We start from the raw sequence: 26151 nt of genomic DNA, 5'->3' as shown, positions 1-26151 counted from the left end.
GGGGGTCTACAAGGAATTATATTTCAACACAAGTGTTCCGACAGGACAGCAGAATGAAGAGATTCGGCACATTTCTTCTCCTAGAGCTGCAGCTCTAGTTCGAGGCTCGCTGAAACAAATAAAGCTTTTTGTGCGACGATTCCTCTCGGCCTCTCCTCGGCTCATCACCCATCAAATATATACAACACCCCAACATGAAAGTCCAAATGCATGTATAACCCACATTATTTGCAAAGTATCAATTTTGTGCACAACTTAGCACAGATCTATAGTCAAAAGTGTACTTATTTTGGGAGCTAATGGGATCCTTGCATTTAAAATACTAATATTCGAATAGTGCACTTTTCCTAACTTTGTCTAATAAGTAGAGATGTCCGATAATATCGGCCTGCCGTTATTATCAGCCGATAAATGCTTTAAAATGTAGTATCGGGAATTATTGGTATCGTTTTTTATTATTATCAGTATCGTTTTTTTTATTTTTTTCATTTTTTTTATTTTTTTTTATTTTTTATTAAGTCAACATAAAAAACACAAGATACACTTACAATTAGTGCACCAACCCAAAAAAACTCCCTCCCCCATTTACACTCATTCACACAAAAGGATTGTTTCTTTCTGTTATTAATATTCTGGTTCCTACATTATATATCAATATATATCATTACAGTCTGCAAGGGATACAGTCCGTAAGCCCACATGATTGTGCGTGCTGCTGGTCCACTAATAGTACTAACCTTTAACAGTTAATTTGACTCATTTTCATTAATTACTAGTTTCTATGTAACTGTTTTTATATTGTTTTACTTTCTTTTTTATTCAAGAAAATGTTTTTAATTAATTTATCTTATTTTATTATTATTTTTTTTAAAAAAGGACCTTATCTTCACCATACCTAGTTGTCCAAATTAGGCATAATAATGTGTTAATTCCACGACTGTATACATCGGTATCGGTAATTAAGAGTTGGACAATATTGGAATATCGGATATCGGCAAAAAGCCATTATCGGACATCCCTACTAATAAGTCTATACTTGTGATAGTGTTTACTCACATGTCACATCTGTACTCAGCCATGCAATCGGTGGTCCATATAGTTGCATATGTGTGTGTGTTGTGTGTGCGTGTGTGTTTGTGTTTGGTATCGGTATCCGTGCCTACATATGTAAAAATGGGGGATATGGGGTCAATCAATCAATCAAAGTTTATTTATATAGCGCTAAATCACGAGTGTCTCAAAGTGCTGCAGAAGCCACAACGCCATCCTCGGCTCAGATCCCACATCAGGGCAAGGAAAAACTCAACCCAATGGGATGACAATGAGAAACCTTGCAGATGTGGGTAAATATGGGGCAATAACTACGAAAAGTACACTTCACTCATTAACGGTGTTACAAAAAAGATCAGTTAGAATAATACATAATGTTGGATATAGAGAACATACAAACACTTTATTTATTGATTAAAAAATACATAGTGAATTTGCAAACAGCTAAAATTATCAAGAATGTACAACAATTCTTCTCAACAAAAGAGGAGAAATATAATATTAGAGAAACATGTCATTTAAATGCTTAAGACCTTCAGTATATCAGTTCAATTATGGAATGGATTAAGCAAATAAATCAAACAATGTACTAATATAATCCATTTCAAGAAACTCTTCAAACTTAAAATGTTTACAAAGCACAAAGAAGAAGAACCATGATAAACATTCTGAATTTATTTCATGCACCCATTCATTTTCTAGATAATCTTACTCATCTCACCATATGCAATACAACTTACTTCACCAATTATAATTTATTTATTTATTTATATCGTTATTACTTATGGAGTATATTGTGGATAAATTGAGAACAGGAAGTGAACAAAAGTTTTAGCAACTGCTATGTAAAGGAAAATGGGTAGGAAATAAATAAGCTCTGCATTTTCCTACTCCTTTTCGAACATGTTGAATAGAGCAGTGTTTTTCAACCACTGTGCTGTGAGATACAGTCTGGTGTGCCGTGGGAGATTATGTCATTTCACTTAATTGGGTTAAAAATATTTTTTGCAAACCAGAAATTATAATTTGCAAATATTATGCCGTTGTTGAGTGTCGGTGCTGTCTAGAGCAGAGTAACCGTGTTATACTCTTCCATATCGGGTAGCTAATTGCTTTTGTAGATGTCGGGAACATGGTTTGTTGTCGTGATCACAATATGCATACGACAGCGGGTAAAAAGGTATCTAATGCTTAAACCAAAAGTAAACAAAAGGGGAGTGCCACTAAGAAAAGTCATTGAAGCTTAGGGAAGGCCAGGGGCGTCACTAGCTTTTAAGGACAGGGGGGGGGGGCTTAGCCCCCAGGAGATGCACAGGATGCGAGCGAACGTAGCGCACGAGCACAAAACTTCACAAACGGCTAACAAAGACTTATAAATTATTCATTGTTATTATTATTATTTCAGTCGGTTTATTTTCAATCTGTGTTCAGTACAACAACAAACAAGAAACAATTACTTGCATGATCCTTCAAGATACACTGAAACACAATGAAAGTGGTGGCATTAGCCTCTATGTTATTCATTCACAACATAGAGGCTAATGCCCACCACTTTCGCTCACAATACAATAATTGTTTGTTCCCAAATATTTTGAAGTTGCACAGATTACATTTTGGGCACATATGTGACTAAAATGGTTGTAAATTCAAGCCCTGGAAATATTACTTAATTACTTGAATTAAAGTAATATCTGGATCGGGATGATTTGGCTTGTATATAACATATATAACATACAGTATACTGTATATAAAAGTTTCTCATTTCTATTCAGACTTCCATATATATTTAATAAATAAGAAAGACTTAGAGTCTGTCTGCTGATCTGAAAAAGAGCCAATGCTGTCAAAGAGCCGAGGGACCATCTTCAAAGTGCAATGCTGAAACAAATAATGCAAACAATAACATGTAACTTCCAGGGCTTGAGATTAACGTAGTTCCGTCGTCGGTAAAAAAAAATGCACGGGACGAAATTAAATGCTCCCCGGGACGATGGCTTTTAACCATTTTTTTTCTTTTTCTTTTTATGTATTTATTCATTTTACATTTTATATTAAATGTCTTGGTTTTTCCACCCTCTGAAAATCCTATGAAATGTTTAACAAGCCATCCTATAATAATACAACAGCTATTAATGTAACAATACAATAAAACAAATATGTTTATTATATATATATTTTCATTATTTTAACAATAGGCTAATGTATATTACTTTATATAGATTCTACAAGAAACACAAAACTTAAAAACTAAATGATTTACAATTGCAGACACAAGGTTCTTGTTCTGCAGTGCTGTGTGCTAATGTGCTTCGTACACCTGCAGGACCGCAAGCAAAGTCGCAGAGAAAATGCGGACTGGATTTTGAGTAATGTGGGCATTTTCTGTATGAACAAGTGGAATGGATTGGATAGCGACACACTAAAGGGGCTCTCTAACTTATGCTATGAAGTGAGGAGAAACTGAGTGAATAATGACAGGTTATATGATTATGTATTTAAACTCATATTCGGGCAACTTTATAATGAATATGTCGGCATGTATTTGTAAAAAAAAAAAAAAAAAAAAAAAAAAGATTATTTTATTTTTTGTATTTATTTTTTTTAACACCAAATTATTTAGGGGGGCTTAAGAACATTTTAGGGGGGCTTGAGCCCCCCTAAAATAGGCCTAACAACGCCAATGGGGAAGGCTATGGAAAACTAAACTAAACTAAACTGAACTGGCTGCAAAGTAAACAAAAACAGAATGCTGGACGACAGCAAAGACTTGCAGCGTGTGGAGCTGAGAAGGCGTCCACAAAGTACATCCGTACATGACATGACAATCTACAAAGAAGAATCGCAACAACTTAAATAGTCTTGATTGCTAAAACAAAGCAGGTGCGAGGAATAGCGCTTAAAGGAAGACATGGAAAGCCACCAAAATAGGAGCGCAAGACAAGAACTAAAACACTACACACAAGAAAACACCCAAAAACTCAAATTAAGTCACAGTGTGATGTGACAGGTCGTGACAGTACACATACTTTGAGACAAGAGCTATAGTGATGCATGGTTGATTATGATTTGAATTCATATCCAACACTTGCGAGAACAACTTTTTACTATCGATTAATTTAATTTTTTAATGTTTTCTGCTGGTGATGTGCCTCTGGATTTTTTCAGTAAAAAAAATGTGACTTGGCTTAAAAAAGGTTGAAAAACACTGGAATAGGGAAACTGGAAATTGTGATGCATCATGTTGTATGCATGCATGTTCGAAATAAACTCAAACTCAAACTCAAATATTCGCACTACTGGTCAGATCTTGTTTTATCGGCCTTGCTGCAGGCCACAGCATTACATGCATCATTTGACCATATCTCATGCAATGCTTGATTTGAAATGATTGTTTTGATTAGGGATGTCTGATAATATCGGACTGCCGATATTACCGGCCGATAAATGCCTTAAAATGTAATATCGGAAATTATCGGTATCGGTTCAAAATTATCGGTATCGGTTTCAAAAAGTTAAATTTATGACTTTTTAAAACGCTGCTGTGTACACGGACGTAGGGAGAAGTACGGAGCGCCAATAAACCTTAAAGGCACTGCCTTTGCGTGCCGGCTAAATCACATAATATCTACAGGTTTTCACACACACAAGTAAATGCAAGGCATACTTGGTCAACAGCCATACAGGTCACACTGAGGGTGAGCGTATAAACAACTTTAACACTGTTACAAATATGCGCCACACTGTGAATCCACACCAAACAAGAATGGAGAACATCCGCACAGTAACACAACATAAACACAACAGAACAAATACCCAGAATCCCTTGCAGCACTAACTCTTCCAGGACGCTACAATATACACCCCCGGCTACTCCCTACCCCCACCCACCTCAACCCCGCCCACCTCAACCTCCTCATGCTCTCTCAGGAAGAGCATGTCCCAAATTCCAAGCTGCTGTTTTGAGGTATGTTAAAAAAAAAATAATGCACTTCAATAATAACTTCCATAACTTGAGTTGATTTATTTTGGAAAACCTTGTTACATTGTTTAATGCATCCAGCGGGGCATCACAACACAATTAGGCATAATAATGTGTTAATTCCATGACTGTGTAACCTATTTTTATGGGCATGCCTCTTTATGATGTTAAGTTCCTGTTATAAGCTGTTTTACAGTATATGCTTTGAGCTCTTATTTTGAAGGCGCCTAGAGCGGAAGTGATGACATGTGGTGTGGAGCGGAGGTTTTGAAAGAAGGTAAATAAAGTGGTCCTCGTGTGAACTGGAGCCTCCGTGTTTGTTATGTTGTAGTTTTATACAGTATAGGCGATATTTATAAACCCTCGGTTACACTGGTGGCAGCGGTGGGATATAGGTCCCGCAAAAGAAAGACGTTTAATTACTGCAAAGTTCTGAGAGTCAGTTAGCTTCATAGTTAGCCGCAGCTAGCAACGGCGGAGCGTCGTCTTGTCAGAAAACACGGAGGCTCCAGTTCACACGAGGACCACTTTATTTACCTTCTTTCAAAACCTCCGCTCCACACTACATGTCATCACTTCCGCTCTAGGCGCCTTCAAAATAAGAGCTCAAAGCATATACTGTAAAACAGCTTATAACAGGAACTTAAAGGCCTACTTAAATGAATTTTTTTTATTTAAACGGGGATAGCAGATCTATTCTATGTGTCATACTTGATCATTTCGCGATATTGCCATATTTTTGCTGAAAGGATTTAGTATAGAACAACGACGATAAAGATCGCAACTTTTGGTATCTGATAAAAAAAGGCTTGCCCCTACCGGAAGTAGCGTGACGTAGTCAGTTGAACATATACGCAAAGTTCCCTATTGTTTACAATGATGGCCGCATGAAGTGAGAGAGATTCGGACCGAGAAAGCGACAATTTCCCCATTAATTTGAGCGAGGATGAAAGATTTGTGGATGAGTAAAGTGCAAGTGAAGGACTAGTGGGGAGTTGAAGCTATTCAGATAGGGAAGATGCTGTGAGAGCCGGGGGTGACCTGATATTCAGCTGGGAATGACTACAACAGTAAATAAACACAAGACATATATATACTCTATTAGCCACAACACAACCAGGCTTATATTTAATATGACACAAATTAATCCTGCATAAAAACACCTACGTCTTTGTTATGCTAACTCCTAGCTCGTATGCTAGCTCCTAGCTCCATAGAACACGCCAATACAATTCAAACACCTGATCAACACACACAATCACTCAGCCCAAAAGACCGTTCACCTAACCCAAGGTTCATAAAGCTTATATATTTTAAAAAAGTTACGTACATACGCAAAAAAAAAGTTGCGCACATTCGGTCAAGCGATCAAATGTTTAGAAGCCAAAGCTGCATACTCACGGTAGCACGTCTGCGTCTTTGTCATCCAAATCAAAGTAATCCTGGTAAGAGTCTGTGTTGTCCCAGTTCTCTACAGGCGTCTGTGTATTGAAGTCAAAAGTCCTCCTGGTTAGAGTCTCTGTTATCCGAGTTCTTCCATCTTGACTGCATCTTTCGGGAATGTAAACAAAGACGCGCCGGCTGTGTACTGTTGTTGCTGACTTCGTTCGAAAAATACGTCCGTTTCGCACCGACAACTTTCTTCTTTGCTTGCTCGGCTTCTTTCTCCATAATGCAATGAACATAATTGCAACAGATTCACGAACACAGATGTCCAGAATACTGTGGAATTATGAAATGAAAACAGAGCTTTTTCGTATTGGCTTCAATGTGGAAGGCATACCCGTGTTCCCCGGGCTACGTCACGCGCACACGTCATCCTCAGAGGCGTTTCGAACCGGAAGTTTAGCGGCAAATTTAAAATGTCACTTTATAAGTTAACCCGGCCGTATTGGCATGTGTTATAATGTTAAGATTTCATCATTTATATATAAACTATCAGACTGCGTGGTCGGTAGTAGTGGCTTTCAGTAGGCCTTTAACATCATAAAGAGGCATGCCCATAAAAATAGGTTACAACTGTATATATCGGTATCGGTTGATATCGGACAATATCGGATATCGGCAAAAAAAGGCATTATTGGACATCTCTAGTTTTGATGCATCGGTTTTTATATTTTTGCTACTACGAACATGCAAAAGCAATCACGCATTCAAATGAATGAACTTTCCACTACGGAGCAATTTGATGCATGTCTTGTATTAATAAGCATGTGATCCTTATTTTGCTTATTTTAAATGCTTTTCCAGGAGTGTGATTTGCAACGATCCAGAGATATCCCTCGTGCCTGTGGGGTTCCCGGTGGACACGTCCAAGCTCCGCATCGAGAAGACGGCCATCCAGAGGGTACCGAGCGAAGCCTTCAACTACCTCTCCAGTCTGGAGTTCCTGTGGATGTCCTTCAACACGCTCTCCGTCCTCAGCGCCGACAGCTTCCGGGGCCTCTTCAACCTGGAGGAGCTGCGCCTGGACGGCAACGCGCTCGTCGCCTTCCCCTGGGAGTCGCTGACGGACATGCCCAGTCTGAGACTTCTGGATTTGCACAACAACCAGCTCACCTCGCTTCCGGCGGAGGCCAACGCACACATCAGGAACCTCACCTACCTGGACCTGTCCAGCAACAGCCTGCTCACCTTGCCCGCCACGGTGCTCTCCAACTGGCTGGCGGTGAAACCGGCACAGGGCCCGGAGAGCTCCAAGATGATCCTGGGTAATTATGGCCATTCATAAAACTAAGCACATCTGAACAAACCAATTTCAAACTATCTTGTATTGGATGACAGGGCAGCAACCTTTCATGAATTTTGCGTATTTTTCATAAACATTACGCAAAGAAACACTTGTGCCGATCAAACTTGCTCAATCATTATATTTTTATGATTATATACAGCAGAGTTTTTCTACCACTGTGAGATACAGACTGGTGTGCTGTGGGAGATGATCTAATTTCACCTATTTGGGTTAAAAATATTTTTTGCAAACCAGTAATTATAGTCTGCAAATGATATGTTGTTGTTGAGAATACTCTTCCATATCAGTAGGTGGCAGCCGGTAGCTAATTGCTTTGCAAATGTCGGAAACAGCGGAAGGCAGTGTGCAGGTAAAAAGGAGTAACGCTTAAACCAAAAATAAACAAAAGGTGAGTGCCCCTAAGAAAAGGGATTGAAGCTTAGGGAAGGCTATGCAGAACGAAACTAAAACTGAACTGGCTACAAAGTCAACAAAAACAGAATGCTGGACGACAGCAAAGACTTACTGTGGAGCAAAGACAAGGTACATGACAATCAACAATGTTCACACAAAGCAGGATAAAAACTACTGAAATATTCTTGATTGCTAAAACAAAGTAGGAAATATGGCTCAAAGGAAGACATGAAACTGCTACAGGATAATACCTAAAAAATAGAAAAAGCCACCAAAAATAGGAGCGCAAAGACAAGAATTAAAACATTATACACAGGAAAACAGCAAAAAACTCGAAATAAGTCAGGGCGTGATGTGACAGGTGGTGACAGTACACCTACTTTGAGACAAGAGCCATAGTGATGCATGCTTGGTTATGGTTTAAAGTCATATCCAACAATTGCGACAACGACTTTTTACTGTCATCTGAGTTTCGTTTTTTAACGATTTCTGCTAGTGGTGTGCTTCCGCATTTTATCAACGCAAAAAATGTGCCTTGGCTCAAAAAAGGTTGAAAAACACTGGCCAAAAGTTTGGACACGCCTTCTCATTCAATGGGTTTTCTTTATTTTCATACTATTGTAGATCGGGGGTGTCAAACTCATTTTAGTTTGAGGGGCCACATGGAGAAAAATCTACTCCCAAGTGGGCCAAACTGGTAAAATCATGGCATGATAACCTAAAAATAAAGACACCTTTGGATTGTTTCCTTTGTTTAAAAATAAAACACGTACGTTTTGAAAATGTACAAATCATAATATTGTTTTTTTTACACTTACATATTGCGGTTAATAGTATTCTATCTTCATCTGTCGTTGTTTACGCGTTCTGAATAAATGATGTGATAATGTTCATCAGTCAAACAGGTGGAATTGAGTCTGGCCGAGTTTTAAAATGTTAATTTTTAATCTATCAAGATAAAAAAAATGTATAACAAAAATCAATTACAGGATGTTATTTGTGTACTAGTTTACTCATTTTCCTCAACTGTTGTACTAACATGTGGTTTATTCTGTACACATCATCTACAATAATACAAAGAATTGCTATAGCGACATCCGGTGGACACATTTAGAACAGCAATTTCTTTCATTAAAGGATTTCAGTTCATTTTTATACTTAGCAAACTCATCCCGCGGGCCAGGTAAACCGTGTTCGCGGGCTTGATCCGGCCCACGGACCGCATGTTTGACACCCCTGTTGTAAATTGTCACTGAAGGCATCAAAACTATGAATGAACACATGTGGAGTTATGTACTTAACAAAAAAAGGCTGAAATAACCGAAAACATGTTTTATATTCTAGTTTCTTCAAAATAGCCACCCTTTGCTTTGTTTACTGTTTTGCACACTCTTGGCATTCTCTCGATGAGCTTCAAGAGGTAGTCACCTGAAAGGGTTTTCACTTCACAGGTGTGCTTGAAGCTCATCCAGAGAATGCCAAGAGTGTGCAAAGCAGTAATCAGAGCCAAGGGTGGCTATTTTGAAGAAACTAGAATATAAAACATGTTTGCACACTCTTGGCATTCTCTGGATGAGCTTCAAGAGGTAGTCACCTGAAAGGGTTTTTACTTTACTTCACAGGTGTGCTTGAAGCTCATCCAGAGAATGCCAAGAGTGTGCAAAGCAGTAATCAGAGCCAAGGGTGGCTATTTTGAAGAAACTAGAAACATATTTTCAGTTATTTCACCCTTTTTTTGTCAAGCACATACCTCCACATGTGTTCATTCATAGTTGTGATGCCTTCAGGGACAATCTACAATGTAAATACAAATGAAAATAAAGAAAACACATTGAATGAGGAGCAGGTGTGTCCAAACTTTTGGCCTGCACTGTATATTACTAAATATCGCAACAATTGCGCAGATTAATCACGCAATTCATTTTGACTGCACATGCTCCACTTCCTGCAAGGTGGCACAGGTTTTTATTAAAGCCATTAAAAATAGCGAGTTAACTCATGTGATTAGTTACAAACAATTCTTGCATTAATCATGTACAAACGCAGATTAATCACAAATTTTATTTTGAGCGTCCATGTTCCTTGAGCTTAACAGGGGATGGTTACCTGAAAGGTGTGTGTTATACAGTCAGTGCACAGATGAGTGACGAGACTCTAGACCAGGGATGTACCGTACTGTAAAACCCATTTTCATTGAGGGCCACATCGCAGTAATGGCTGCTTTCAGAGGGACGCTTTTTAAAAATTAATTTACATTATGCATGCGGGTAATAACCTGTTATTAATCATGATTAATCGAAATGCATATGCATTTTGGTTATTTGATTATTTTTAATGTGTAACTTGCTTTAAAATCATAAATAAAGGTGACAAGCAGATATTGAACTATTTGTTTTTATCTCAGAAAAATAATTTAGCAATAAGATTAACATTAAGATTAGTTTATTTCAAAGGGGACAATGCAATTTTATAAAAAACACATGACTACAGATGGTTAAAAAAGCCAGAATTAGCCAGAAGGCTGGTTTTCATATGTAGTAAAAAAGGCAGTAAAATTACAATTTCAAAGGAAAAGAGAGAAAAATAATATAATAAAAAATAAAATACAACATCACAACATAACATTCATCATAGCATCAAAACAGGCTCATCTTTTAGTGTTCGCAGCTGCAGGCGTTGATAAGCCACATTTTACATTTTTTTGTGAAGGCCTTGTATGTTGTGAGCAGTTTACAGTACAATATATGATAATATAATTGGCATGATCAGATAATATTAAAGTTAAAAATCTGCATTTTTTTTTTTCTGTCAAAATTTAAAGAACGAATGAATTTAGTCCATCCATCCATCCATCCATCCATCCATCTTCTTCCGCTTATCCGAGGTCGGGTTGCGGGGGCAGCAGCTTAAGCAGGGAAGCCCAGACTTCCCTCTCCCCAGCCACTTCGTCCAGCTCCTCCCGGGGGATCCCGAGGCGTTCCCAGGCCAGCCGGGAGACATAGTCTTCCCAACGTGTCCTGGGTCTTCCCCGTGGCCTCCTACCAGTCGGACGTGCCCTAAACACCTCCTTAGGGAGGCGTTCGGGTGGCATCCTGACCAGATGCCCGAACCACCTCATCTGGCTCCTCTCCATGTGGAGGAGCAGCGGCTTTACTTTGAGTTCCTCCCGGATGGCAGAGCTTCTCACCCTATCTCTAAGGGAGAGCCCCGCCACCCGGCGGAGAAAACTCATTTCGGCCGCTTGTACCCGTGATCTTGTCCTTTCGGTCATCACCCAAAGCTCATGACCATAGGTGAGGATGGGAACGTAGATCGACCGGTAAATTGAGAGCTTTGCCTTCCGGCTCAGCTCCTTCTTCACCACAACGGATCGATACAGCGTCCGCATTACTGAAGACGCCGCACCGATCCGCCTGTCGATCTCACGATCCACTCTTCCCTCACTCGTGAACAAGACTCCGAGATACTTGAACTCCTCCACTTGGGGCAGGGTCTCCTCCGCAACCCGGAGATGGCACTCCACCCTTTTCCGGGCGAGAACCATGGATTCGGACTTGGAGGTGCTGATTCTCATCCCAGTCGCTTCACACTCAGCTGCGAACCGATCCAGCGAGAGCTGAAGATCCTGGCCAGATGAAGCCATCAGGACCACATCATCTGCAAAAAGCAGAGACCTAATCCTGCAGCCACCAAACCGGATCCCCTCAACGCCTTGACTGCGCCAAGAAATTCTGTCCATAAAAGTTATGAACAGAATGGGTGACAAAGGGCAGCCTTGGCGGAGTCCAACCCTCACTGGAAACGTGTCCGACTTACTGCCGGCAATGCGGACCAAACTCTGGCATTGATCATACAGGGAGCGGACCGAATGAATTTAGTAATAAATAAATAAATAAATAAATTTTTTTTTTTTTTTTATTGAAACCCATTTTTTCCAGGCTTTCGCGGGCCACATAAGATGATGTGGCGGGCCAGAACTGTCCCCCCGGGCCTTGAGTTTGACACCTGTGCTCTAGAGCTTGTGTTCAGTCGCAAATTTCCCTTCAAAATACTCCCTGACAGGACTTTAGATAAAACTGTTTCCAAGTTTTGAGCAAATAAGTAAAACAAACAAGTAAAACATTTAAACCAGTTCTAATATGACATTCAGACAGTGAAATTACATTTATGTCAAAATAATGCGTCAAAGTAATTTACTGCGGTTAATTACGATTAATTAAAATGCAAAACCTGATTAAAAATGTAATCGTCTGACAGAATTAATTCATATTCTTACAAATTTGTCCGTCAAAACTAACAAGTTAACCCATAAGATTAATCACAAAAAAATATGGCATTAAACATGCATATGTGCAAAATGATCACATTTATTTTGCCCGCAATTACTCCTTTATCCCATCCTTGGATGGTTACTTAAAAAATGGGGCACAGGTTGTTAAACGGTCAATGATCAGGTCAACGCATACATTTTTTTCTGTCAAATTTGAAAGAACGAATGCATTTAGTAAAAAAAAATAACAATAAAAATAAGTATTTTATTGAAACACATTTTTTCCAGGCTTTCGCGGGCCACATAAGATGATGTGGCGGGCCAGAAGTGTCCCCCCGGGCCTTGAGTTTGACACCTGTGCTCTAGACTGTGGTGTTCAGTCGCAAATTTCCCTTCAAAATACTTCCTGACAGGACTTTAGATAAAACTGTTTCCAAGTTTTGAGCAAATAAGTAAAACAAACAAGTAAAACATTTAAACCAGTTCTAATATGACATTCAGACAATGAAATTACATTTATGTCAAAATAATGCGTAAAAGTAATATACTGCGGTTAATTACGATGAATTAAAATGCAAAACCTGATTAAAAATGTAATCGTCTGACAGAATTAATTCATATTCTTACTTGTCTGTCAAAACTAACAAGTTAACTCATAAGATTAATCACAAAAAAATATGGCATTAAACATGCATATGTGCAGAATGATCACATTTATTTTGCCCGCAATTACTCCTTTATCCCATCCTTGGATGGTTACTTAAAAGGGGGGCACAGGTTGTTAAATGGTCAGTGATCAGGTCAACGCATACATTTTTTTCTGTCAAATTTGAAAGAACGAATGCATTTAGTAAAAAAAAATAACAATAAAAATAAGTATTTTATTGAAACCCATTTTTTCAGGCTTTCGCTGGCCACATAAATTGATGTGGCGGGCCAGAACTGGCCCCCCGGGCCTTGAGTTTGACACCTGTGCTCTAGAACGTTGTGTTCAGTCGCAAATTTCCCTTCAAAATACTCCCTGAAAGGACTTTAGATAAAACTGTTTCCAAGTTTTGAGCAAATAAGTAAAACAAACAAGTAAAACATTTAAACCAGTTCTAATATGACATTCAGACAATGAAATTACATTTATGTCAAAATAATGCGTAAAAGTAATTTACTGCAGTTAATTACGATTAATTAAAATGCAAAACCTGATTAAAAATGTAATCGTCTGACAGAATTAATTTATATTCTTACACATTTGTCTGTCAAAACTAACAAGTTAACTCATAAGATTAATCACAAAAAAACATGCATATGTGCAGAATGATCACATTTATTTTGCCCGCAATTACTCCTTCATCCCATCCTTGGATGGTTACTTAAAAGGGGGGCACAGGTTGTTAAACGGTCAATGATCAGGTCAACGCATACATTTTTTTCTGTCAAATTTGAAAGAACGAATGCATTTAGTAAAAAAAATAACAATAAAAACAAGTATTTTATTGAAACCCATTTTTTCCAGGCTTTCGCGGGCCACATAAAACGATGTGGCGGGCCAGAACTGTCCCCCCGGGCCTTGAGTTTGACACCTGTGCTCTAGACCTTGTGTTCAGTCGCAAATTTCCCTTCAAAATACTCCCTGAAAGGACTTTAGATAAAACTGTTTCCAAGTTTTGAGCAAATAAGTAAAACAAACAAGTAAAACATTTAAACCAGTTCTAATATGACATTCAGACAATGAAATTACATTTATGTCAAAATAATGCGTCAAAGTAATTTACTTCGGTTAATTACGATTAATTAAAATGCAAAACCTGATTAAAAATGTAATCGTCTGACAGAATTAATTCATATTCTTACAAATTTGTCTGTCAAAACTAACAAGTTAAGTCATAAGATTAATCACAAAAAAACATGCATACGTGCAGAATGATCACATTTATTTTGCCCGCAATTACTCCTTTATCCCATCCTTGGATGGTTACTTTAAAAGGGGGGCACAGGTTGTTAAACGGTCAGTGATCAGGTCAACGCCTACATTTTTTTCTGTCAAATTTGAAAGAACGAATGCATTTAGTAAAAAAAAATAACAATAAAAACAAGTATTTTATTGAAACCCATTTTTTCAGGCTTTCGCGGGCCACATAAGATGATGTGGCGGGCCAGAACTGGCCCCCCGGGCCTTGAGTTTGACACCTGTGCTCTAGAGCTTGTATTCAGTCGCAAATTTCCCTTCAAAATACTCCCTGAAAGGACTTTAGATAAAACTGTTTCCAAGTTTTGAGCAAATAAGTAAAACAAACAAGTAAAACATTTAAACCAGTTCTAATATGACATTCAGACAATGAAATTACATTTATGTCAAAATAATGCGTCAAAGTAATTTACTGCGGTTAATTACGATTAATTAAAATGCAAAACCTGATTAAAAATGTAATCGTCTGACAGAATTAATTCATATTCTTACAAATTTGTCTGTCAAAACTAACAAGTTAACTCATAAGATTAATCACAAAAAAATATGGCATTAAACATGCATATGTGCAGAATGATCACATTTATTTTGCCCGCAATTACTCCTTTATCCCATCCTTGGATGGTTACTTAAAAGGGGGGCACAGGTTGTTAAACGGTCAGTGATCAGGTCAACGCCTACATTTTTTTCTGTCAAATTTGAAAGAACGAATGCATTTAGTAAAAAAAATTAACAAAAAAAAAAAAAGTATTTTATTAAAACCCATTTGTTCCAGGCTTTCGCGGGCCACATAAGATGATGTGGCGGGCCAGAAGTGTCCCCCCGGACCTTGAGTTTGACACCTGTGCTCTAGACTGTGGTGTTCAGTCGCAAATTTCACTTCAAAAATACTCCCTGACAGGACTTTAGATAAAACTGGTACCAAGTTTTGAGCAAATACATGACATGCATTCAAGTCAAACATTCCGAAAATGTTCCTAAATTTACATTCTGACAATGAAAGTGTTTTTTTTTAATTATGCAAGTGAGTTATTAATCCAAATTCAAAAGTGTAAATGTTCTTTTTTTTTTTTCCCAAAAATGTATGGTTTGACAGAACTAATATAAATATAACTGAAATATTCATTTACAGCGCAGGTGTGCCCTCATTTTGGTTTTCTGAGGTAAAAAAACCCATAGTGAGCTAAAACATGCCTGTCTGTTTTATATGTAAAATCAGTCTAGTAAAAAAACAACAAAATGAGGGCAACACATTTAAACATAATTAAGAGACTTTTTCATCAGTGTAACGTATCCAATTATTATCTTTAATTGACTTTAAAACAGGGTTTTAGGGACTATGATACAGTGAAAGCGTCTTCGGCTTCTCGATAAACTGATTTTTCGAAGCAGTGGAGTTTTCTGCGTAGGAACTAGGACGTTCACTTCGTCTTTAAAAAGTCACTGAAATTAGCTTAGTGGTTTGGAAAAGATGCTTTTCTTAATTTTTTTTAAGCTGCTGAACCAGTTTTCACATTCTAAGAACTCTGCTTTAGAGCTAATTTTGTTGGTCGTGACGTTTTTGGATGTCGGGTGTTGCTCAGCGTTCAGTCGCATGTTAAAATTCCTTTAAAAAGTCACTGATATTAGCTTAGTGGGTTGGAAAAGATGCTTTTCTTAATTTTTTTTAAGCTGCTGAACCAGTTTTCACATTCTAAAAACTCTGCTTTAGAGCCAATTTTGTTGGTCTTGACGTTTTTGGATGTCGGGTGTTGCTCAGCCTTCTGTCGCATGTTAAAATGCATTTAAAAAGTCATTGAAATTAGCTTAGTGGGTTGGAAAATATGATTTTCTTTATTTTTTCAAGCCGCTGAACCAGTTTTCACATTCTAAGAACTCTGCTTTAGAGCCAATTTTGTCGGTCTTAACATTTTTGGATGTCGGGTGTTGCTCAGCCTTCTGTCGCATGTTAAAATGCTTTTAAAAAGTCACTGATATTAGCTTAGTGGGTTGGAAAATATATTTTTCTTTATTTTTTAAAGCTGCTGAACCAGTTTTCATATTCTGAAAACTTTGCTTTAGAGCTAATTTTGTTGGTCGTGACGTTTTTGGATGTCGGGTGTTGCTCAGCCTTCTGTCGCATGTTAAAATGCCTTTAAAAAGTCACTGATATTAGCTTAGTGGGTTGGAAAAGTTATTTTTCATTATTTTTTAAAGCCGCTGAACCAGTTTTCATATTCTAAAAACTCTGCTTTAGAGCTAATTTTGTTGGTCGTGACGTTTTTGGATGTCGGGTGTTGCTCAGCCTTCTGTCGCATGTTAAAATGCATTTAAAACGTCATTGAAATTAGCTTAGTGGGTTGGAAAATATGATTTTCTTTATTTTTTCAAGCTGCTGAACCAGTTTCCACATTCTAAAAACTCTGCTTTAGAGCTAATTTTGTTGGTCGTGACGTTTTTGGAAGTCGGGTGTTGCTCAGCGTTCAGTCGCATGTTAAAATTCCTTTAAAAAGTCACTGATATTAGCTTAGTGGGTTGGAAAAGATGCTTTTCTTAATTTTTTTTAAGCTGCTGAACCAGTTTTCACATTCTAAAAACTCTGCTTTAGAGCCAATTTTGTTGGTCTTGACGTTTTTGGATGTCGGGTGTTGCTCAGCCTTCTGTCGCATGTTAAAATGCCTTTAAAAAGTCACTGAAATTAGCTTAGTGGGTTGGAAAAGATGCTTTTCTTTATTTTTGTTAAGCTGCTGAACCAGTTTCCACATTCTAAGAACTCTGCTTTAGAGCTAATTTTGTTGGTCGTGACGTTTTTGAATGTCGGGTGTTGCTCAGCCTTCTGTCGCATGTTAAAATGCTTTTAAAAAGTAACTGAAATTAGCTTAGTGGGTTGTAAAATATGATTTTCTTTATTTTTTCAAGCTGCTGAACCAGTTTTCACATTCTAAAAACTCTGCTTTAGAGCTAATTTTGTTGGTCGTGACGTTTTTGGATGTCGGGTGTTGCTCAGCCTTCTGTCGCATGTTAAAATGCATTTAAAAAGTCATTGAAATTAGCTTAGTGGGTTGGAAAATATGATTTTCTTTATTTTTTCAAGCCGCTGAACCAGTTTTCACATTCTAAGAACTCTGCTTTAGAGCCAATTTTGTCGGTCTTAACATTTTTGGATGTCGGGTGTTGCTCAGCCTTCTGTCGCATGTTAAAATGCTTTTAAAAAGTCACTGATATTAGCTTAGTGGGTTGGAAAATATATTTTTCTTTATTTTTTAAAGCTGCTGAACCAGTTTTCATATTCTGAAAACTTTGCTTTAGAGCTAATTTTGTTGGTCGTGACGTTTTTGGATGTCGGGTGTTGCTCAGCCTTCTGTCGCATGTTAAAATGCCTTTAAAAAGTCACTGATATTAGCTTAGTGGGTTGGAAAAGTTATTTTTCATTATTTTTTAAAGCCGCTGAACCAGTTTTCATATTCTAAAAACTCTGCTTTAGAGCTAATTTTGTTGGTCGTGACGTTTTTGGATGTCGGGTGTTGCTCAGCCTTCTGTCGCATGTTAAAATGCATTTAAAACGTCATTGAAATTAGCTTAGTGGGTTGGAAAATATGATTTTCTTTATTTTTTCAAGCTGCTGAACCAGTTTCCACATTCTAAAAACTCTGCTTTAGAGCTAATTTTGTTGGTCGTGACGTTTTTGGAAGTCGGGTGTTGCTCAGCGTTCAGTCGCATGTTAAAATTCCTTTAAAAAGTCACTGATATTAGCTTAGTGGGTTGGAAAAGATGCTTTTCTTAATTTTTTTTAAGCTGCTGAACCAGTTTTCACATTCTAAAAACTCTGCTTTAGAGCCAATTTTGTTGGTCTTGACGTTTTTGGATGTCGGGTGTTGCTCAGCCTTCTGTCGCATGTTAAAATGCCTTTAAAAAGTCACTGAAATTAGCTTAGTGGGTTGGAAAAGATGCTTTTCTTTATCTTTTATAAGCTGCTGAACCAGATTCTACATTCTAAAAACTCTGCTTTAGATCGAATTTTGTCGATTTTAACATTTTTTTCATGTCAGGTGTTGCTCAGCCTTCTGTCGCATGTTAAAATTCCTTTAAAAAGTCACTGAAATTAGCTTAGTGGGTTGAAAAAGATGCTTTTCTTTATTTTTGTTAAGCTGCTGAACCAGTTTCCACATTCTAAGAACTCTGCTTTAGAGCTAATTTTGTTGGTCGTGACGTTTTTGAATGTCGGGTGTTGCTCAGCCTTCTGTCGCATGTTAAAATGCTTTTAAAAAGTAACTGAAATTAGCTTAGTGGGTTGTAAAATATGATTTTCTTTATTTTTTCAAGCTGCTGAACCAGTTTTCACATTCTAAAAACTCTGCTTTAGAGCTAATTTTGTTGGTCGTGACGTTTTTGGATGTCGGGTGTTGCTCAGCCTTCTGTTGCATGTTAAAATGCATTTAAAACGTCATTGAAATTAGCTTAGTGGGTTGGAAAATATGATTTTCTTTATTTTTTCAAGCTGCTGAACCAGTTTTCACATTCTAAAAACACTGCTCTAGAGCGAATTTTGTTGGTCTTGACGTTTTTGGATGTCGGGTGTTGCTCAGCCTTCTGTCGCATGTTAAAATTCCTTTAAAAAGTCACTGATATTAGCTTAGTGGGTTGAAAAATATATTTTTCTTTATTTTTTAAAGCCGCTGAACCAGTTTTCATATTCTAAAAACTCTACTTCAGAGCGAATTTTGTTGGTCTTGACCTTTTTGGATGTCGGGTGTTGCTCAGCCTTCTGTCGTATGTTAAAATTCCTTTAAAAAGTCACTGATATTAGCTTAGTGGGTTGGAAAAGTTATTTTTCTTTATTTTTTCAAGCCGCTGAACCAGTTTTCACATTCTAAGAACTCTGCTTTAGAGTCAATTTTGTCGGTCTTGACGTTTTTGCATGTCAGGTGTTGCTCAGCCTTCTGTCGCATGTTAAAATGCATTTAAAAAGTCATTGAAATTAGCTTAATGGGTTGGAAAATATGATTTTCTTTATTTTTTCAAGCTGCTGAACCAGTTTTCACATTCTAAAAACACTGCTCTAGAGCGAATTTTGTTGGTCGTGACGTTTTTGCATGTCGGGTGTTGCTCAGCCTTCAGTCGCATGTTAAAATTCTTTTAAAAAGTCACTGATATTAGCTTAGTGGGTTGAAAAATATATTTTTCTTTATTTTTGAAAGCCGCTGAACCAGTTTTCATATTCTAAAAACTCTGCTTTAGAGCTAATTTTGTTGGTTGTGACGTTTTTGGATGTCGGGTGTTGCTCAGCCTTCAGTCGCATGTTAAAATTCCTTTAAAAAGTCACTGATATTAGCTTAGTGGGTTGAAAAATATTTTTTTCTTTATTTTTTAAAGCCGCTGAACCAGTTTTCATATTCTAAAAACTCTGCTTTAGAGCTAATTTTGTTGGTCGTGACGTTTTTGGATGTCGGGTGTTGCTCAGCCTTCTGTCGCATGTTAAAATGCATTTAAAAAGTCATTGAAATTAGCTTAGTGGTTTGGAAAATATGATTTTCTTTATTTTTTCAAGCCGCTGAACCAGTTTTCACATTCTAAGAACTCTGCTTTAGAGCCAATTTTGTCGGTCTTAACATTTTTGCATGTCAGGTGTTGCTCAGCCTTCTGTCGCATGTTAAAATGGTTTTAAAAAGTCACTGATATTAGCTTAGTGGGTTGGAAAATATATTTTTCTTTATTTTTTAAAGCCGCTGAACCAGTTTTCATATTTAGAAAACTTTGCTTTAGAGCTAATTTTGTTGTAAGTGACGTTTTTGGATGTCGGGTGTTGCTCAGCGTTCAGTCACATGTTAAAATTCCTTTAAAAAGTCACTGATATTAGCTTAGTGGGTTGAAAAATATATTTTTCTTTATTTTTTAAAGCCGCTGAACCAGTTTTCATATTCTAAAAACTATGCTTTAGAGCTAATTTTGTTGGTCTTGATGTTTTTGGATGTCGGGTGTTGCTCAGCCTTCTGTCGCATGTTAAAATGCTTTTAAAAAGTCACTGAAATTAGCTTAGTGGGTTGACAAACATGCTTTTCTTAATTTTTTTAAGCTGCTGACCCAGTTTCCAAATTCTCAAAACTGCTTCAGAGCACATTTTTTTGGTCGTGACGTTTTTGGATGTCGGGTGTTGCTCAGCCTTCTGTCGCATGTTAAAATGCTTTTAAAAAGTCACTGAAATTAGATTAGTGGGTTGAAAAAGATACTTTTCTTTATTTTTTTAAGCTGCTGAACCAGTTTCCACATGCTAAAAACTCTGCTTTAGATCGAATTTTGTCGATTTTAACATTTTTGCATGTCAGGTGTTGCTCAGCCTTCAGTCGCATGTTAAAATGCATTTAAAAAGTCATTGAAATTAGCTTAGTGGGTTGGAAAATATGATTTTCTTTATTTTTTAAAGCCGCTGAACCAGTTTTCATATTCTAAAAACCCTGCTTTAGAGATAATTTTGTTGGTTGTGACGTTTTTGGATGTCGGGTGTTGCTCAGCCTTCTGTCGCATGTTAAAATGCATTTAAAAAGTCACTAAAATTAGTTTAGTAGGTTGGAAAATATGCTTTTCTTTACTTTTTCAAGCTGCTGAACCAGTCTTCAAATTCTAAAAACTTTGCTATAGAGCTAATTTTGTTGGTCTTGATGTTTTTGGATGTCGGGTGTTGCTCAGCCTTCAGTCGCACGTTAAAATGCCTTTAAAAAGTCACTGATATTAGCTTAGTGGGTTGGAAAAGTTATTTTTCTTTATTTTTTAAAGCCGCTGAACCAGTTTTCATATTCTAAAAACTCTGCTTTAGAGCTAATTTTGTTGGTCGTGACGTTTTTGGATGTTGGGTGTTGCTCAGCCTTCTGTCTGAAATTAGCTTAGTGGGTTGGAAAAGATGCTTTTCTTAATTTTTTTAAGCTGCTGACCCAGTTTCCACATTCTCAAAACTGCTTCAGAGCACATTTTTTTGGTCGTGACGTTTTTGGATGTCGGGTGTTGCTCAGCCTTCTGTCGCATGTTAAAATTCCTTTAAAAAGTCACTGAAATTAGCTTAGTGGGTTGAAAAAGGTACTTTTCTTAATTTTTTTAAGCTGCTGAACCAGTTTCCACATGCTAAAAACTCTGCTTTAGAGCGAATTTTGTCGGTCTTAACATTTTTGCATGTCAGGTGTTGCTCAGCCTTCTGTCGCATGTTAAAATGCATTTAAAAAGTCACTGATATTAGCTTAGTGGGTTGGAAAAGATGCTTTTCTTTATTTTTTTAAAGCCGCTTAACCAGTTTTCACATTCTAAAAACTTTGCTTTAGAGCAAATTTTGTTGGTCTTAACATTTTTTGCATGTGAGGTGTTGCTCAGCCTTCTGTCGCATCCAATCATCGAATTGTAAATACAAAAAAGTGCATTTAGATTATCCTTGATACTGAGAACAGCTGTTAGTTTTATAAAAGCTGGTCTTTGATGAAGGACGTGAGGGTAAAACTGACAGCGCAGCCTGACCTTGCTCATCCTCATCATCATCATCATTGCCGTAGTCATGGTCACGATGTAGTTTATGAATTAAACGTTAATCCGCTTACAAGCTTAACATCTTCCACATTGGCCATCTGCAAGCCGCGCCATTGCATCGAAGCTCTGCCATGCACCTCATTACCTGTGAACTTCACCCTCAGGTCTCCATGACAACCCCTGGGTCTGCGACTGTCGCCTCTACGACCTGATCCAGTTCCAGAAGTCTCCCACGGTCTCGGTGGCGTTCATAGACACCAGGCTGCGCTGCTCCGCCCCCGAGAGTGTATCGGGCGTTTTGTTTAGCGACGCGGAGCTGAGGCGCTGCGAGCTGCCACAGATCCACACGGCCGTGGCGCGGGTCCGCAGCGGCGTCGGGAATAATGTGCTGCTCCGCTGCGGGACGATCGGGGTCCCCATTCCGGACTTGACATGGCGCAGGGCAGATAAGCGGGTCCTCAACGGAACAGGTGAGTCTGCAGATCGTTTTTTTGTACGTGGAGGATCTGGAACTAAACCTTGCATTTCTGTCACAGTCCAGCAGGAAACGTCGAAAGATGGCATCACCTGGTCCATCCTCAGTGTTCCGGCTGTGTCCTATCGTGATTCCGGGAAATACATCTGCAAGGCCTCGAACTACGCAGGGAACGCCGAGGCGGTCATTTCTTTAGTCGTATCGAATTCGCCAAAAACTGACAGCAACCAAACCAGCAATGATAAAAAAGCCAAAGCCAAAAAATCCAATGCTGTCGGAAAAGCTGCCTATCAAGAGAAGCTGGTGGCTAAATACTTTGCTTCAACCGCCGCCCCTACATTGGCACCTGTCTTGGATCTTGGGGTCCCACCCAAACTCCCTGACCCCAGTTTGGACGGTTACAGCCTCTCCGACCGACCGTCACCGGACCGACCGTCACCGGACCGACCGTCACCGGACCCAGCCACAGACACCTTCCTGGATCTAGAGAAAACCAACCTCAGCAACCTGGCGGCGAACACCTCGTCCTTGCAGCAGGACCCAGACCGAGTGGTCCGCTCCGTCAAGGTGGTGGGCGACACGGACAATACCATCTCTCTGAACTGGCGAGCTCCCAAAGCCAAGAACACGACGGCCTTCAGCGTGTTGTACGCCGTGTTCGGAGAGAGGGACATGAGGAAGATCAATGTGGGGGCGGGCCAGAACCGAGTGACCATTGAAGGGCTAGTGCCCAGGACCAAGTACATCGCCTGCGTGTGTGTGAGGGGGCTCATCCCCAAGAAGGAGCAGTGTGTCATTTTTTCCACGGATGAGGCGGCGAGTGCGACCGGCACGCAGAAGCTCATCAACGTGATCGTCATCACGGTGGCTTGCATCATCGCGGTACCCCTCACCGTCATCGTGTGTTGCGGGGCCTTGAAGAGACGAATCCAGAAGTACTGGGGGAAAAAATCCAAGGACATCCAAGATTCCTACGTGACATTTGAGACACTGTCGCCCGGGACTAAAGCCAAAGGTCTGGAAGGGGAATATTTGAACAGACTCAACCCCGAAGAGTCCAACCGGCTGCTATCGGCCCGCTCCAGCCTGGATTCCGAGGCCACGGCGAAAATAGAGGGACAGCCTAATGAGTACTTCTGCTGACGTCATGCTCCAGCTCCGGCTCCTCCGCCGCGTCACCTCCCCCGCTCTCACCCTCCTCCTCCGTGTCCCAGTCCGAACCATCGCGGCCGATCGCATCCTCACTTTCACCCGCATCCGTATCCCCAGCACCACCCCTATCACCACCCTCGGCCGCATCCCGACGTGAGCGCCCCCGCCGGCCACCGCCCACACGTGCCATGGGATTCCCCGCCTCCCGTTCCTCCGCGCTGGATCACGCCTGCGACTCCGCCTCCGCCCAGAGGCAACTTCTATCAAAGGACCTTTGCACGCTGCACCATCATGGAAATATCGGTCTAGGGAATGTCAATTTCCAGACCATCTGCACGGCCCAGCGAAGAAACCTCCGCAGCCTGATCCGATTTTAAAGGGAACAAAATACTCACATTGTTTATATGTAGGTGTGTGATTTGTAAATACTTCCATATATATGGTCAAGTCTGTGCCTCTGTATATATCTGTCATATGTTCTCAGAGGAGATATATACACACAGGCATGGCTCAACACTCTGGTGAACGCAGACAAGCTGGAGCTGGAGAGAAGTACAGAACGGACTGAACTATGACGCCGTGTAAATAAAGATCTATTTTTAGTCCCATATACAGTAGCCATCACCATGTATTTGTTTATTTGCGCCGTTTAGAAACATCCCTACCCTACAGGTGTATTTATTTGACTACAGTTAAATAAACTTTTCTATATCTATATAAACATCTGCTAAATATGTGTGTTCTTATCTTTAACTCGTTGTTTCTTATTTAACCCCAACCCCTATCTTTAAGTGTAACCAAAACCCTGGCATTGAATCTAACTCAACTTTCATTTTAAACCAGTGGTTCTTAACCTTGTTGGAGGTATCGAACCCCACCAGTTTCATATGCGCATTCACCGAACCCTTCTTTAGTGAAAAATAAAAAACTTTTTTTTTTTCAAATTCAAGACAAAGTTATATGTTTTTGGTAACACTTTATTATGCGGAACATATCCTAAGTAACAAAGACTTAATTTACAGTTTTTCGGACACTAGGGGAACATATTCTAAGTAACAAAGACTTAAAAAACAGGTCCCCGAAAGGGAAACCTTTTTAAATGATAGTCAGATCCATTCTGAAGATGCCTAAGTGATTTTTAAGCTTTGGCCCACAAAACATGTAGGGTTAGGGTTAGGGTTAGAATTGGGTTTAGGGCAGTGGTTCTTAACCTTGTTGGAGGTACCGAACCCCACCAGTTTCATATGCGCATTCACCGAACCCTTCTTTAGTAAAAAATAAAATGTTTTTTTTTTTCAAATTCAAGACAAAGTTATATGTTTTTGGTAACACTTTAGTATGAGGAACATATTCTAAGTAACAAAGACCTAATTTAGAGTTATTTGGTTAGGGTTAGGGTTAGGGCCAGGGTTAGAGGGTTAGGGTTATAATAGGGCCGTGCCAAATAAGGCATTAATAAGTACTTAATAATGACTAGTTAAGAGCCAATATGTTACTAATTTGCATGTTAATAAGCAACTAATTAATGGTGAATATGTTCCCCATACTAAAGTGTTACCATGTTTTTTTAGTGGTGCACAAAATGAACCGTGCATGAACATCACCTTGTTCAAACAACAAAACCAACACCGTGCATAAACTCACAACAAATTACACACCTGCAAATCAGTCTGACTTCTGCTGTTGCCGTATCCGTAATACGCCGATAGGGAGAAGTTTTTATTTACACGATGAGTCCGGGTGTGTTTTGACCTCCGCCGAACCCCTGAGGCCGACTCACCGAACCCCTAAAGTTCGATCGAACCCATGTTAAGAACCACTGGTTTAAACCCTAATTTGATACCCCGACCCTCGTTTTTGTAGAACACAATGGATGAGCGGTCTGTCGTCACCTTAACCTCTTCTTTTTGGTTTTGTATCGAGCCGGTCTATGGTGGGCTCAAGTCGGGCTGGGCGATATGGACAAAAAAGTATATCTCGATATACAGTCGCAATCAAAAGTTGTAAAGAACATAATGTCATGGCTGTCTTGAGTTTCCAATAATTTCTACAACTCTTATTTGTTTGTGATAGAGTGATTGGAGCACATACTTGTTGGTCACAAAAAAAACATTCATGAAGTTTGGTTCTTTTATGAATTTATTATGGGTCTACTGAATATGTGACCAAATCTGCTGAGTCAAAAGTATACATACAGCAATGTTAATATTTGCTTACATGTCCCTTGGCAAGTTTCACTGCAATAAGGCACTTTTGGTAGCCATCCACAAGCTTCTGCTTGAATTTTTGACCACTCCTTTTGACAAAATTGGTGCAGTTCAGTTAAATGTGTTGGTTTTCTGACATGGACTTTGGGAAGGCCATACTAAAACCTTAATTCTAGCCTGATTTAGCCATTCCTTTACCACTTTTGACATGTGTTTGGGGTCATTGTCCTGTGGGAACACCCAACTGCGCCCAAGACCCAACCGCCGGGCTGATGGTTTTAGGTTGTCCTGAAGAATTTGGAGGTAATCCTCCCATTTACTCTCTGTAAAGCACCAGTTCCATTGGCAGCAAAACAGGCCCAGAGAATAATACTACCACCACCATGCTTGACGGTAGGCATCATCTGACATCATCAGACATCACA

General features: G+C 39.1%; 1 protein-coding gene across 1 annotated transcript in view; it reads left to right on the top strand.

Moving 5' to 3' along the window:
* The window catches only part of lrit1a (leucine-rich repeat, immunoglobulin-like and transmembrane domains 1a), a 24529-nt gene extending 1009 nt beyond the window's left edge, over positions 1-23520 (top strand). The window contains exons 2-4 of the mRNA XM_062058056.1: positions 7280-7740; positions 22057-22362; positions 22429-23520. Coding sequence (XP_061914040.1) covers positions 7280-7740; positions 22057-22362; positions 22429-23510 — 1849 coding nt within the window. The 3' untranslated portion in view covers positions 23511-23520. The remainder of the gene's footprint in view (positions 1-7279; positions 7741-22056; positions 22363-22428) is intronic.
* Positions 23521-26151: the final 2631 nt, after the last annotated feature.

This window comes from Entelurus aequoreus, linkage group LG09, assembly GCF_033978785.1.
Source record: "Entelurus aequoreus isolate RoL-2023_Sb linkage group LG09, RoL_Eaeq_v1.1, whole genome shotgun sequence".
In the NCBI taxonomy this organism is placed as follows: domain Eukaryota; kingdom Metazoa; phylum Chordata; class Actinopteri; order Syngnathiformes; family Syngnathidae; genus Entelurus; species Entelurus aequoreus.
This window is presented reverse-complemented; position numbering and strand designations above follow the sequence as displayed.